This window comes from Ischnura elegans, chromosome 8 (genome assembly GCF_921293095.1).
Source record: "Ischnura elegans chromosome 8, ioIscEleg1.1, whole genome shotgun sequence".
Lineage (NCBI taxonomy): Eukaryota > Metazoa > Arthropoda > Insecta > Odonata > Coenagrionidae > Ischnura > Ischnura elegans.
In genome coordinates, this window is record NC_060253.1 from 97,574,803 (window position 1) to 97,590,830 (window position 16,028).

General features: G+C 41.6%; 1 protein-coding gene across 2 annotated transcripts in view; it reads left to right on the forward strand.

Annotated features, from left to right (window-relative positions):
• Window positions 1-16,028, forward strand: part of LOC124164141 (calcitonin gene-related peptide type 1 receptor-like) — a 365,480-nt gene that overhangs the window by 329,285 nt on the left and 20,167 nt on the right. The window contains exon 13 of one of the 2 annotated variants that reach the window (XM_046541332.1): window positions 5,704-5,893. In XM_046541332.1, the coding sequence (XP_046397288.1) occupies window positions 5,704-5,893 (190 nt within the window). The remainder of the gene's footprint in view (window positions 1-5,703; window positions 5,894-16,028) is intronic. The other variant, XM_046541333.1, reaches the window with a different exon arrangement.

Here is a 16,028-nt window from a genome sequence, read left to right on the forward strand (position 1 = left end):
GTATTTTGCTTGTCTTTTCGCCAAATAGTAATATTTGTTCAAGAGTTTATTTCTTCTTATGTAAATAATTAATTCAAATCTATCGATGGCTTAAATATATAATTATTTCGCTTTTAGGCCAATATTTGCGAGACTTTGAAGGCATTTCTAATTTTACGGGTCCGTCTTTGGAACTACAAACCATATGAATGTCCTCATATCATTTTATCTTGCGATAAAGTGGTGAATATGCCATTCATATTGAGTATTTTCGAATTCATGGGTTTAGAAGCCGTCGTGTCTGCCCATCCTCCCTTGCCCCTCCCTTCTCCCCACCTGTAAGACTCGCACAGCACAATACTGTATACACCGTATTGCGCTGCAGTGCTTTTATTTCAGCCTTGACTTCTTGGAAGTTGATTTTCAACCTGAAGAAGTACCATTTTATCCTTCCATTGATATCATGATGAACCAGGTAAATAAATCAGTAGAAAGAAATAAAGTTAGTGTCCTAGCATTGTCGGCTTTGACAGCGTTGGCTGTCGCGCGTCGTACAGGAAAACCGTGCGCTGTCCTTTGCATTAGTGAACTCTCGAGTGGACTGTAGAACTCTTGTGAAGTAAGGCTTCCATTTTTTTCTGACTGGCAGTATGACCAGAAGAAGTACGCTAAAGCGTGAAGATGTCCTTTCTATGTTGCATTCTATACCGGAAGGTGAATCGGAATGCGATAAGGAAGATCATTTCGTCTCTGACGAAGTCGAAGATTTTATCCCTCAAAACGTTTCTAGCTAGTCTGAAGATTCAGACAAAACACGTGCGAAGGATATGCAGTAATTTACATTTACTTTCCCTTTCATAAGGAGTTACAAAACAAAGATATTATCTACGATTATTTATTGATTCGTTTATACTGACTCACACAAAGCGATGTAAAATTGTGGAAGCACGCAGGCAAAATTATGAAGATTTTACTCTTTCCGATGGGGAGCTAGATGTATGTATAGCCATATTTTATGCCCGCGGAATATCAAATACAAATGATCTCTCTGTTGCAAGTATTTGGTCAAACGACTGGGGAATACCATTTTCTAAAATGAACGACTGGGAATCGGTTTGTAGAAATTTTACACTACCTAAGATTTGATGAGAAATCAAATCGATTCCAGCAGCTCAAAGCTGTCAAGTTTGCCGTCTTTTCAATAGAGTAGGATAGATTCACAGATAATTACATTGATTGTTAAAAACCTGATCCTTACATCACGGTTGTTGAACGAATTTTCCCCAGTAAAATCAGGTGTATTTCACTCAGTACATTCCTTCTAAGCCGGACAAATACGGCCATAAATATTGGCTAGCTGTTGACAAGGATAGCAAATTTCTTGGAAATGCCTTCCCTTATTATGGAAAAGATAATTCACTTCATGCAGATTTCCGTTTAGTAATACTGAAAATAATGCAACCGTTTCTGAAAAAGGGCGAAATATTACTGTAGATAATTACATTACCTTAGCCAAACTCGCTGAACAGCAAAAAAGCTAGGGTACTAGTATTGTGGGAAAGGTAAATAAATAGGAGAGAAGTACCAAAAGAAATGAAATCACAAATATACCACAAGAGCATATACTCAGCGATGGCCTATCCACTCGTTGGAAAATACTTCCGACTTAGTAGGTATTCATGGATAGTGTACAAGGAGACTAGGTACCAAAAACATTTCGCGCAAGACGCTTTTGAAAAAGCTCGATACAGAGTTGGCTGATACTCATATTAGATCTCGACAGAAGCGTGGCATGTCCAATGCTGCATATTCTTCTAACGGGATTCTGCAAAAAAAATATTTCCCGGCAAAACCAAGGAGCAAAAATAATCAATCTGTTGGGAATTGTATGACCTGCCAAACATCTTTGTGTGAGCAATTAAAATGAACGACAATTCTTGAACTGTAAAGCACCTCAGCCAAATGCGTGGTTTATCAAATGCAATTTTTGCTGTATTTAATTATCTTCCCAACTTCCATGTAGCCTAGGTAATATTTTTAATCATTCAAACATGATTATAATGTGTTGAAATGTCTATGTTTGCTGTTTAATCCAATTCCTCAGTGAAAATACTTTTAAAGCAACATAGCAGGTAGGAAAAAAGAATTTCAAAGCAATACGGTCGAATCTCGAATTAAAATAAAATATAATTTTTTGTTAAAACCACGTCTGAAATATTGCAATAATAAAAAAAACGATAAACTAAAGCAATGTATGAATGAAAACAGAGAAAAACTGGAAAAATAAACAATTATAAGGTAGGAGTCAAAATGACTCCATTTGGTAGTTCTAGGAGGGGTGTCAAGTCCGGTATTCCTAGTGTTAAAGTTCACTTTCCGACTTAAAATTTTTATGGAATTCTCATTACCTTTTTCATACTCTGGTAAAACAAAATTACATCTCTTATTCTGGGCCAGTGTCCGCAATATATTCACAGACTTATAGCACCTTTCAAAGAAACAATAAATCACGACACCACCTTTGACGCCATAGGTTGAAAGTTTCTTTGACGAAATGGGTAGCACTCTTTTCGTCTGAAATCGGGACCGGCGGGCGATTTTCCCACTCACTTGCAGTTTTAAAGTGAGCTTTACCCCTACCAATCCAAATCATCCTATGGATTGATGAAAGAGTCGAGCCATCTCTTTTGTTCAGTACTTTCTGTTCCTGTAGTTTTTTAAACGTATCTTCATCCTACGCTTAGCTACGCTAGAAGCCAGTATTTTAGCAAGTTAATGTTACCTGCACAGCTAAATAAATAATAATATATTTATTTCACGGGTTGATATAAAACCCTGCATATAGTTGTACATTGATTACAAGTACTTAAAGTAAAAAAAGATGCATCAAGGGTATGATGGAGAGATTCAAAATAAAAATATCATAGTAATATTAACAAATGAATAAGACAAATTTTAAATAAGAATACTGATATGACATTATTAAAAAGGCAAACAGTCAAGATACATTGCTTCTCATATATCTTTTGAAGATACTTCAAGTAGAAGCAAAAAAGTTTATGTCACTTGAGATTTCATTAGCATCTCTCATTACACCGTAAAGTGGCATGTAGAAAGAGTAATTATTTGGAAGATAAGGAACATTAAACAAAGTGCAGAGTCTTGTATTCACCGAAGGTACCCTTATAGGGAGAAATGATAATAAGGTTGAGCATTTTATGAAATTGTTCAGAAGATAATATGAAAATAAAACACCAAATTGTTTTCTTCTACATCGAAAACTTTTCAGGTTTAGGTAATTTATTACACTGTCAAAATCTCCTTTCTTTCTTGAAATAGAAAATTTGATCGATGGATACCTTATAAATTTCTGTTGGACCCTCTCCACGGATGATTCCAAAGATCCCCATGGAAAGGTTTCCACACTATTGAACAGTATTCTAAGAATGATCTGAAAAGAGGCATATATAATAACGTTAGACAGTGGATGTTTTCAAAATCCTTACATGCACAAGAAATGAAGCCCAAAATTCTATATGCCTCGGATATTATGTCTGAAACATGTAAATCATAAGACAATCTTGAATCAAAAATTACCCCAATATCTTTAAAGTAATTGACGCAAATGTATTGATAACTTCGGCTATTCTGCACAGCTTTATTTAGTACAACCTCGACCCGTTCCCAAAATTCCTGTATCATTATCATGTGTCACTGTAGTGACATCCTATCACCTTTAGATAATGACAAGGGAGTGTTGAAGCAAGTCAAGTACAGAATAAAGCTGCGTGGAATAAGCAAATGTTTATTTAACCATGAGCATGTTCCAAAAAGTCAGCTCGCAAACAATTGAAGTTATACCTGAATTGCTTTCGTCTTAAAGTAATTTCAGGAGTTCAAAGTCTCCTGTTGTACTATCAATCAAATAGGAATGGAGTTTAAAGACTTTACTGCAAACGAAGGATTGAAAAATGATCTCCCATTTAAACCAATTTCCGTGTGGAATCTCTCTCATCCACTCACTCAGGATATCTGCCATTCGTTTGATTCCAAGCTTCAAGCCCGAGGGCCGTGTACTGTGTGTTTCTTTATTAAATTGTTTCGTAAAATTTGTAAATACTGGTTTGGCCAATGCATTGTATCAGGCACTTAAATGGGGGTGGGGATGTGGGAAGTATTAATGGCAGTTTTGGGAACACGGTGTTACATTTATTTTATATACATGTGTTATATTTATGGGAAATAACCCCAAAGGGAAGTTACCAATGCATTGTAGTGAAGGACGTTCGGGTGTTCCACCGGGTAATCCTCTCCATAGCTGCCGACATTTCGGGGTACTAGTCGTACTTCATCCTCAGACCTGAATGCATTGTCAGTTCTGTGAAATTATAAAGTTATTGTCTATTAAAATCTATTTTTGCATTCAAGGGGTTTACCAGCCGGTCCCGGTGGACTGGTACTTGCTCGGGAACCACGGAGTATCTATTCCTTTTCTGGTCATTACGTTTTCCGTGGACGTTTTACATGAGTAGTAGCAGCGTGGAGCCAGGCAGAGGAGGCTTACTTTAGTGAAGGTTTAATGCAGGCGATGTGAAGAGAAAGCATCGATTTTAGAGACAGTCGAGAGCTTGGTTTTCTAAGTGACCTCAGGCAGGGACGTAGCTAGAAATGAACTCTAGGGAGGTTTTAGGCGCAACTGATACTGGGGTGTGTGGGGGTTTGGAATACCCGCCAGGGCAAGCGGGAGGTGTGTGGGACGTCCCTAAGAAATTGTTTAAGATAAATGGTTCAAAATGGTGAGTTTTACGGTTGTGTGAATAGTTTGATGTTTTGTTTGTGAGTCATCCGTCCCCCTAATATTAATCACAAAACTTTCCATGTTTAAATTATTATTATTATACATTGCTGCAAGTAGGCTATTGCTTGGTGGCAGCATTAGATGTACATGAATAACAAATGTGTACATAAGTTTCTATCTATCTAATACAAAGTTTAGAAACAGAATAGATATTCATGGTAAAAATATTACACTAATTCTAATATCATACAACTAAGAATTTAACATTGTCCCAATAAACCAATTTCAAACAATCCATTAAATGCATCAATTCTAATATAATACAACTAAAAAAATGAACATTGACCCAATTTCACACTCTCCCTTTTAAACCACTATGTAATTAATCAATAAGTGATGCACACTTCTTCCTACACATTTTCGCATTTGTAGGAAAGATCTTAAAAATAACTTCAGGTAGGTCATTCTACTCTATAAATATTTTAATAAAAAAATTCTCTACGCTCTGGGGGGGGGGGGGGGTTGTCCCCCAAACCCCAAACCCTCCTCCTCGCTGCGCCACTGACCTCAGGGATGCGCCAACTCGATTAGTCTTTCCTATTGCTGTCTGAATGTAGGAGTTACCCGTTAATCGTCTCTCAATGTGGACTCCGAGTAACTTTGCGACTTTTGAAAATATTATTTTATCATATTAAAGCAAAGCGGATGCTCTTCTCCGGCTTCTAGCTGACGCGAAAACACGACGTGCGTGTTGATTTATGCATTGACTCTCAATTTCTAATCTTCTGCCCAGGCTTCAAAGCAGTCGCGCTGTTCGTGAGTGAGTAAAGTAATTAATATGTACTCGTATGTATGTCAATTCACGCAGACCTCTCCTGTCTCTCGATTTCTCCCTGTGCTCGATGGTGGTGCCGCCGCCGATCAAGCAGGAAAACAGTGCGTGCCACGCTGGTTCTGCTGCCTTTGTTCGGGCTCCACTTCGTGGTGACGGCTTACAGGCCGAGCAGCAGCGGGCGACACTGCGACTGGATAGAGCTCTACTTCTACGCCGACTACCTGCTCGATGGGCTTCAAGGATTGCTCGTGGCACTCATCTTCTGCTACTTCAACGGAGAGGTGAGCTGTCTGTCTCCTAATAAAGTGGCTCTTAGTAAAATAGTCGTTCATTGGATCCTCATCTTTACTAGAAAATTAAATTCTTTCCTCTTATCTTGAACTTCTTTAATTAATGGTTGAATAGTTCTTGGAGAATAGGTCCAGTATATATGATGCAAAAAAGTTGTAGCCAACGTTTCTAAACTATCATCAGGGCTATGAATGAAAATATGAGAACAATAAAGAATACAATGATATCCAATATATTTACATAAATATATGTTACGATAGTTTTTTTACAATAATATCATTTTTTAAATATGTAAATAAGAACAGGGGGTCTATTCTCTAACTCGAAGCGCTTTCACGCTTTCTGGTGGAGAGATGCTTTATTAAGCTACTTGCTCCCACTTGCATTCTCTAACGCTGAAGCTCCGGCGAAGGAGCCAGCAGAAGCTACCGATAGCTTATTAGGCTCCAACCCTTAGGGTGCCTTCATAGCTCGGCGTTGCGTACTTGGGGGCGGAGCTAACTCATCGCAGCAAGCTGGAGCCCTTCACAGCTCTGCGTTGCGAAAACAAATGAAAGGCAAAAAGCGTCGGCTCCTAAAAATCAGCCTGTGAGCATATCATCTTATGATTTCAAACTAAACGCACAATACATATATTGTTTTCTGCATGTTAACACAATTTCATTTCTTAATATTCTTCTTAACTATAAATAGCATTTGAAGTTAATATGGTGAAGATAAAGTCGATAATAATGCATGTAGTGATGGCCCTTGCCTATGCATTATTATGACCTTTAAATTTTATTTCTTAACTCGGAATATTCGAAAAATAGCTAATTACATACACTCAATGAACATGAATAACGTGGAATTTTATCAGGAATATTTATTAATGATAACTGTTGTTCAAACAGATTGTCCTAGTCACGTTATCTAAATAGCTCTAACCGGGTAGATTATGAGTGCACGATTATTAGATATCACTTGGAATTTTAGCGACCGAGTCACCAACAAGCATCTCTCACGCTGTATTTAGCTTGTGATACCATTTACGGATATGTGTTACGCTAATCTATGCTCCTCAGTGATTGTAATCTAATTTATGATTAACATTCGTCTTATGTTTAGGGAAGATACGAAATATCTAAGCTGAACACTTCAAAATAGTAGTAAATAATGAAATACATAACATTTGCCACTCCCATTAGAGCTAATCTTGCATATTTGTATACCCAGAAACAAACACCAATTCGAAATCGTCGGCGTACTGCCGCCTTGACGCAGAGAAAATCCGACAGGTTCAGTTTTTCTGCGACGACGCAGCGAGCTGGAGACGTGACGTCATCAATTCTCAAAGACGGGCTCTGATTGGCTCGCTATCCGCGGCGTCAACGCAACGCCGAACTGTTAAGGCTCCCTTATTCTCTATGGGCTGTGAAGCTACTTCCGTAGCTTCAAACTAGCTACCACGGTAGCTTCGCGAAGCGCGCCCTCGGGACCCCGCGCTTCAGCTAGCTACCATCAAAATACATATAGGGAATTCCTATGAACCGCCGTGAACCAAGTGGCGCATGCCGCTAATCTTTTGTTCTATCCCATCAGTATTTTTCTTGGCACGGCTAGCGATGGAGTGGTAAACAAGAAAAGTGTTGACAATTTTTGTCGTTTTCCATAATTATTCTCTTTAATGAGGTCGGGAATGCTGCGTAAATCATTTGAAGCCTTCAATTACTGTATTCTTAACAAAGTAGTGGGAATGAGTGATAAAATTCGTGATTAAACAGGTATGTTTCGGAGTGAACTATTGATCGCGCTAACTAGTTGATTTCATTATTTGGAGAAGATAAATGTTGCTTTTAATCATTTTATTTCACGTGAAATCTTATTTTGCATGAAGTCATTACTAGTGAGAAGACAAAACTCGGATACAGTGATTATTATTGATGTTGCGAGAGATAGTGTGTTGTAGTGACGGTACAAATTGATGCGTTGAAATCATTACCAATGCCAATGTATCCACTGCACAGAGATGGATCTCTTATTTTTGCAAGTGTCAATACATTTATGATTAACTTTCCCGTGCATTTTCAGCAACGATCTTTGTTGTGAAGTGCTTGGGTGAAGAGAGTTTAGTGTTACATAGAGGCAGACCGTGAAGAGATGGGATATTATTTTGTTATAATTCAATGTAAGGTGTTTAATGATAGTTATCAATAAATTTCTTGCTCCTCCAATGAATGAATGTGTTCATGATCTCATTCTGCTTTCATTTGTGGGTCTTTGGCATTATATACGCATTTAATTTCAGTGCCGGTAATTATAAGGCTGTGTATTTGTTTTGAATTTTGAAAAAGTGTAGCCATGGATTTTCCCGAAGTCCACGGAGTCATCACAAAAACAATAATATAATATGACTTTAATATTGAGAGAAGGAACTACGTAGGTTGTTTTATCATAATCGTGGTCAAGTTATAATGAATCGCCCTCGCTTGCAATACTGCAAGGTTGGCGGTTAGCATGTAATACTGATTCATAAAACCATTTAAATATTAATTTAGCCGTCGTGAGAACGGCACGACAGTAGAGTTTTGTGTAAATATCGTTTGAAGCTTATTGTGAGCCTAAAACGATTGCTTAGGCCTGAGCTGATCTGAGCGAAATGACGTAACTTTCAAACATAATTTTCTCCACCTTCCCATTAACTTTGTTGAAGATATTCCCGAAATAATATATACTTATCATATACACACAATACTTATCGTATACACATGTAATTGCGATACTCTTTCGCAGTGCAAGAAGGAACAATCTCTGCACAGGAACAGTTGGTCATCAAAATTTTTGTATCAAACATGTAGAAGCATAAGGAGCGATGAGTGAACAGTTTTCGGGAATAAGAACGACAATGTCGTTGCATTGGTTTTATGTGTTTGTTGTTCACTAACATTTTTTCTTCACTATATTTACATGACCTACTGGTTATGATTATCATTCGTGACATAAACTGCTACATCGATCGAAACTATTAAATTGATATAAATGCCGCATAGCCTAATATAATTATTTCTACGTATTTCTACAATAATGAAAGCTAAAGGCACTCAACATTTCGTAATTTACAAAGCACATTAATTTCCGCTAGAAGAAAAGGTCACCCGAGAACGACTACATTATGATTTTTCCGCAGGCAACACAATGAAACGAGCGATTTCATTGGTTCTAAAAGTAAAAACTGAGTTCGCACGAAATATTTCTCATACCCCATATCCGGTCTGAGAAAGCTACCATAAATTCTCGGTCTGAATTAGCTACTCCCATTTAAGGAATACGGTTGGTAGCCAATTCTGGTAGCTAGTTCAAAGCTACCAGAACGGGAGCTTCGAGTTAGAGAATAGACCCCCAGAATACACAAAAATTTGACAAACCTTAGCTTTGCACATATTTATTGATATTACGTTAAAGCTATTACCAAACCCAGTTACCATTAATTTTGATTAGGGGTAAGGATTATTATTATAAAAATTAATGGTAACTAGGTTTGGTAATAGCTTAGTAACGTTACATCAATAAATATGTGCTGAGCTAAGGTATGTCAAAAAGTTTTGTGTATTCTGTTCTTATTTACATATTTTTTAATTACATTATTGTAAAAAAAACTATCGTAACATTTATTTATGTAAATATATTGGATATCATTGTATTTAATATTGCTCTCATGTTTTCATTCATAGCCCTGATGATAGTTTGTAATAAAATGAAACGTTGCCTACAAATTTTTTGCATCATATATACTGGACCTATGCTCAAATAACTATTTAGCCATCATCTTTATTAGTCAATGATCGTTATATTGGTTTGACTCAGCTCTCCATTCCACTCTCATTTCTAGCATTTTCACACTGACGTATTTCTTATGTTTTACATCCTTTATTACCTGCACTGCGTAAACCGGTCGGGGACGTCCCTTGCCCTTCTTCCCTCCCACCTGTCCATCTACGATTGTTTGAATATTGAATATATTTTTGAAATTTCCATTGAATACTCCAGTTAAATCTCGAGTAGTTACCCTTCCGCAGTTTTGAAATTGGACTCACCCTCACCCATCCAAAACAACATTCGAGTTGAAAGACTAAGTAGAGCTATCTCCACTGCGCAGTTGTTTCTGTTTCAATTGTGTTTTTAATATTTTTCCCCACCGAAACTGAACAACTGTGGTTATTTAAGAAGTTGAGGCGGTAGAAGGAAGTGGAGGAGGTAGAAGGAAGTGGAGGAGGCTGAAGGAAGTGGAGGAGGTAGAAGGAAGTGGAGGAGGTAAAAGAAAGTATAGGAGGTAGAAGGAAGTGGAGGAAGTAGAAGGAAGTTAAGAAAGTCAAAGGAAGTGGAGGAGGTTGAAGGAAGTGGAGGTGGTAGAAGTAAGTGGAGGAGGTAGAAGGAAGTGGAGGAGGTAGAAGGAAGTGGAGGAGGTAAAAGGAAGTGGAAAAGGGAGAAGGAATTGGCGGAGGTAGAAGGAAATGGAGGAGGTAGAAGGAAGTGGAGGAAGTAGAAGGAAGTTAAGGAGGTAGAAGGAAGTGGAGGAGGTTGAAGGTAGTGGAGGTGGTAGAAGTAAGTGGAGGATATAGAATGAATTGGCGGAGGTAGAAGGAAATGGAGGAGGTAGAAGGAAGTGGAGGAAGTAGAAGGAAGTTAAGAAGGTAGAAGGAAGTGGAGGAGGTTGAAGGAAGTGGAGGTGGAAGAAGTAAGTGGAGGAGGTAGAAGTAAGTGGAGGAAGTAGAAGAAAGTTAAAGAGGTAGAAGGAAGTGGAGGAGGTTGAAGGAAGTGGAGGTGGTAGAAGTAAGTGGAAGAGGTAGAAGGAATTGGCGGAGGTAGAAGGAAATGGAGGAGGTAGAAGGAAATGGAGGAAGTATAAGGAAGTTAAGGAGGTAGAAGGAAGTGGAGGAGGTTGAAGGAAGTGGAGGTGGTAGAAGTAAGTGGAGGAGGTAAAAGAAAGTGGAGGTGGTAGAAGAAAATGGAGGTGGTAGAAGTAAGTGGAGGAGGTAGAAGGAAGTGGAGGTGGTAGAAGGAAGTGGAGGAGGTTGAAGGAAGTGGAGGTGGTAGAAGTAAGTGTAGGAGGTAGAAGGAATTGGCGGAGGTAGAAGGAAGTGGAGGAAGTAGAAGGAAGTTAAAAAGGTAGAAGGAAGTGGAGGAGGTTGAAGGAAGTGGAGGTGGTAGAAGTAAGTGGAGGAGGTAGAAGGAAGTGGAGGAGGTAGAAGGAAGTGGAGGAGGTAAAAGGAAGTGGAGGAGGGAGAAGGAAGTTAAGGAGGAAGAAGGAAATGGAGGACGTAGAAGGAAGTGGAGGAAGTAGAAGGAAGTTAAGGAGGTAGAAGGAAGTGGAGGAGGTAGAAGGAAGTGGAGGAGGTAGAAGGAAGTGGATGAGGGAGAAGGAATAGGCGGAGGTAGAAGGAAATGGAGGAGGTAGAAGGAAGTGGAGGAAGTAGAAGGAAGTTAAGGAGGTAGAAGGAAGTGGAGGAGGTTGAAGGAAGTGGAGGTGGTAGAAGTAAGTGCAGGAGGCAGAAGGAAGTGGAGGAGGTTGAAGGAAGTGGAGGTGGTAGAAGTAAGTGGAGGAGGTAGAAGGAATTGGCGGAGGTAGAAGGAAATGGAGGAGGTAGAAGGAAGTGGAGGAAGTAGAAGGAAGTTAAGGAGGTAGAAGGAAGTGGAGGAGGTTGAAGGTAGTGGAGGTGGTAGAAGTAAGTGGAGGATATAGATCGAATTGGCGGAGGTAGAAGGAAATGGAGGAGGTAGAAGGAAGTGGAGGAAGTAGAAGGAAGTTAAGAAGGTAGAAGGAAGTGGAGGAGGTTGAAGGAAGTGGAGGTGGAAGAAGTAAGTGGATGAGGTAGAAGGAAGTGGAGGAGGTAAAAGGAAGTGGAGGAGGTAAAAGGAAGTGGAGGAGGGAGAAGGAATTGGCGGAGGTAGAAGGAAATGGAGGAGGTAGAAGGAAGTGGAGGAAGTAGAAGGAAGTTAAGGGGGTAGAAGGAAGTGGAGGAGGTTGAAGGAAGTGGAGGAGGGAGAAGGAATTGTGGGACGTAGAAGGAAGTGGAGGAGGCAGAAGAAAGTGGAGGAGGTAGAAGAAGGTGGAGGAGGAAAAAGGAATAGGAGGTAGAAGGAAGTGGTGGAGGTAGAAGGAATGGTGGAGGTAGAAGGAAGAGGAGGAGGTAGAAGGAAGTGTAGGAGATAGAAGAAAGTGGAGGAGGAAAAAGAAAGTGGAGGAGGATGAAGGAAGTTGAGGAGGTAGAATAAAGTGGAGGAGGTAGAAGGAAGTGAAGGAGGTAGAAAATAAGTGGAACAGGTAGAAGAAAGTGGAGGAGGTAGAAGGAAGTGGAGGAATTGGAAGGAAGTGGAGGAGGTAAAAGGTAGACGAGAGGTAAAACAAAGGGGAGGAGGTCAAGGAACAGAAGGAGGTAGAAGGAAGTGGAAGAGGTAGATGGAAGTGGAGGACGTAGAGGGAAGTGGAGGAGGTAGATGGAAGTGTAGGAGGTAGAAGGAAGAGCAGGAGGTAGAAAGAAGTTAAGGTGGTATAAGGAAGTGGAGGAGGGAGAAGGAAGTTGAGGAGGGAGATGGAAGTGGAGGATTAAGTAGGAAGGGGAGGAGGAGGAAGAAGAAGAGGAAAGAGAAGGAAGGGGAGGAAGTAGAAGGAAGTGGAGAAGGTAGAAGGAAGTGGAGGAGGTTGAAGGAAGTGGAGGTGGTAGAAGTAAGTGTAGGAGGTAGAAGGAATTGGCGGAGGTAGAAGGAAGTGGAGGAAGTAGAAGGAAGTTAAGAAGGTAGAAGGAAGTGGAGGAGGTTGAAGGAAGTGGAGGTGGTAGAAGTAAGTGGAGGAGGTAGAAGGAAGTGGAGGAGGTAGAAGGAAGTGGAGGAGGTAAAAGGAAGTGGAGGAGGGAGAAGGAAGTTAAGGAGGTAGAAGGAAATGGAGGACGTAGAAGGAAGTGGAGGAAGTAGAAGGAAGTTAAGGAGGTAGAAGGAAGTGGAGGAGGTAGAAGGAAGTGGAGGAGGTAGAAGGAAGTGGATGAGGGAGAAGGAATTGGCGGAGGTAGAAGGAAATGGAGGAGGTAGAAGGAAGTGGAGGAAGTAGAAGGAAGTTAAGGAGGTAGAAGGAAGTGGAGGAGGTTGAAGGAAGTGGAGGTGGTAGAAGTAAGTGCAGGAGGTAGAAGGAAGTGGAGGAGGTTGAAGGAAGTGGAGGTGGTAGAAGTAAGTGGAGGAGGTAGAAGGAATTGGCGGAGGTAGAAGGAAATGGACGAGGTAGAAGGAAGTGGAGGAAGTAGAAGGAAGTTAAGGAGGTAGAAGGAAGTGGAGGAGGTTGAAGGTAGTGGAGGTGGTAGAAGTAAGTGGAGGATATAGAATGAATTGGCGGAGGTAGAAGGAAATGGAGGAGGTAGAAGGAAGTGGAGGAAGTAGAAGGAAGTGGAGGAGGTTGAAGGAAGTGGAGGTGGAAGAAGTAAGTGGATGAGGTAGAAGGAAGTGGAGGAGGTAAAAGGAAGTGGAGGAGGTAAAAGGAAGTGGAGGAGGGAGAAGGAATTGGCGGAGGTAGAAGGAAATGGAGGAGGTAGAAGGAAGTGGAGGAAGTAGAAGAAAGTTAAGGGGGTAGAAGGAAGTGGAGGAGGTTGAAGGAAGTGGAGGAGGGAGAAAGAATTGTGGGACGTAGAAGGAAGTGGAGGAGGCAGAAGAAAGTGGAGGAGGTAAAAGAAGGTGGAGGAGGAAAAAGGAATAGGAGGTAGAAGGAAGTGGTGGAGGTAGAAGGAAGTGGTGAAGGTAGAAGGAAGTGGTGGAGGTAGAAGGAAGAGGAGGAGGTAGAAGGAAGTGTAGGAGACAGAAGAAAGTGGAGGAGGAAAAAGAAAGTGGAGGAGAATGAAGGAAGTGGAGGTGGTAGAAGTAAGTGGAGGAAGTAGAAGGAAGTGGAGGGGGTAGAAGGAAGTGGAGGAGGTAGAAGTAAGTGGAGGAGGTAGAAGGAAGTGGAGGAGGTAGAAGGAAGTTAAGGAGGTAGAAGGAAGTGGAGGAGGAAGAAGGAAGTGGAGGAGGAAAAAGAAAGTGGAGGAGAAAGAAGAAAGTGGAAGTGGAACAGGTAGAAGAAAGTCGAGGAGGTAGAAGGAAGTGGAGGAATTGGAAGGAAGTGGAGAAGGTAGAAGGAAGTGGAGGAGGTAAAAGGTAGACGAGAGGTAAAACAAAGGGGAGGAGGTCAAGGAACAGAAGGAGGTAGAAGGAAGTGGAAGAGGTAGAAGGAAGTGGAGGACGTAGAGGGAAGTGGAGGAGGTAGATGGAAGTGTAGGAGGTAGAAGGAAGAGCAGGAGGTAGAACGAAGTTAAGGTGGTATAAATAAGTGGAGGAGGGAGAAGGAAGTTGAGGAGGGAGATGGAAGTGGAGGATTGAGTAGGAAGGGAAGGAGGAGGAAGAAGAAGAGGAAAGAGAAGGAAGGGGAGGAAGTAGAAGGAAGTGGAGGAGGTAGAAGGAAGTGGAGGAGGTAAAAGGAAGTGTAAGAGGTTGAAGGAAGTGGAGGAGGTAGAAGGAAGTGGAGGAGGTAGAAGGAAGTGAAGGAGGTAGAAGGAAGTGGGGGAGGTAGAAGGAAGTGGAGGAGGTAGAAGGAAGTGGAGGGGGTTGAAGAAAGTGTAGGAGGGAGAAGGAAGTGGAGGAGGTAGAAGGAAGTGGAGGACGTAGAAAGAAGTGGGGGGGGGGGTAGAAGGAAGTGAAGAAGGAGGAAGAAATTGGAGGAAAGAGAAGAAAGGGGAGGAGGAAGAAGGAAATGGAGGAAAGAGAAGGAAGTGGAGGAGGGTTTACGATGGGGAGGAGGTAGAAGGAAATGTAGGAAAGAGAAGGAAGGGAAGGCATGAGAACGAAGGGGAGGAGGTAGAAGGAAGTTGAGGAGGAAGAAGGAAGTGGAGGAGGTAGAAGGAAGTGGAGGAAAGAGATGGAAGGGGAGGAGGGAGAAGAAGTGGATGTCGGAAAAGGAAGGAGAGGAGGAAGAAGGATGTGGAGGAGGTAGAAGAAAGTGGAGGAGAGAGAAGGAAGGGGAGGCGGGAGAATGAAAGGGAGGAGGGAGAGGGAAGGAGAGGAGGTAGAAGGAAGTGGAGGAAGAAGAAGGAAGTGAAGGAGGTAGAAGGAAGTCGAAGAAACAGAAGGAAAGGGAGGAGGGAGAAGAAGTGGATGTCGGAGAAGGAAGGGGAGGAGGAAGAAGGATGTGGAGGAGGTAGAAGTAAGTGGAGGAGAGAGAAGGAAGGGGAGGCGGGAGAATGAAAGGGAGGAGGGAAAAGGAAGGAGAGGAGGTAGAAGGAAGTGGAAAAGTTCGAAGGAAGTAGACAAGTTCGAAGAGGTAGAAGGAATTGGCGGAGGTAGAAGGAAATGGAGGAGGTAGAAGGAAATGGAGGAAGTCAAAGGAAGTAAAGGAGGTAGAAGGAAGTGGAGGAGGTTGAAGGAAGTGGAGGTGGTAGAAGTAAGTGGAGGAGGTAGAAGAAAGTGGAGGAGGTAGAAGGAAATGGAGGTGGTAGAAGTAAGTGGAGGAGGTAGAAGGAAGTTAAGGAGGTAGAAGGAAGTGGAGGAGGTTGAAGGAAGTGGAGGTGGTAGAAGTAAGTGGAGGAGGTAGAAGGAATTGGCGGAGGTAGAAGGAAGTGGAGAAAGTAGACGGAAATTAAGAAGGTAGAAGGAAGTGGAGGAGGTTGAAGGAAGTGGAGTTGGTAGAAGTAAGTGGAGGAGGTAGAAGGAAGTGGAGGAGGTAGAAGGAAGTGGAGGAGGTAAAGGAAGTGGAGGAGGGAGAAGGAATTGGCGGAGGTAGAAGGAAATGGAGGAGGTAGAAGGAAGTGGAGGAAGTAAAAGGAAGTTAAGGAGGTAGAAGGAAGTGGAGGAGGTTGAAGGAAGTGGAGGTGGTAGAAGTAAGTGGAGAAGGTAGCAGGAAGTGGAGGAGGTAGAAGGAAGTGGAGGAGGTAGAAGGAAGTGGATGAGGGAGAAGGAATTGGCGGAGGTAGAAGGAAATGGAGGAGGTAGAAGGAAGTGGAGGAAGTAGAAGGAAGTTAAGGAGGTAGAAGGAAGTGGAGGAGGTTGAAAGAAGTGGAGGTGGTAGAAGTAAGTGGAGGAGGTAGAAGGAAGTGGAGGAGGTAGAAGGAAATGGAGGAGGTAGAAGGTGGTGGAGGA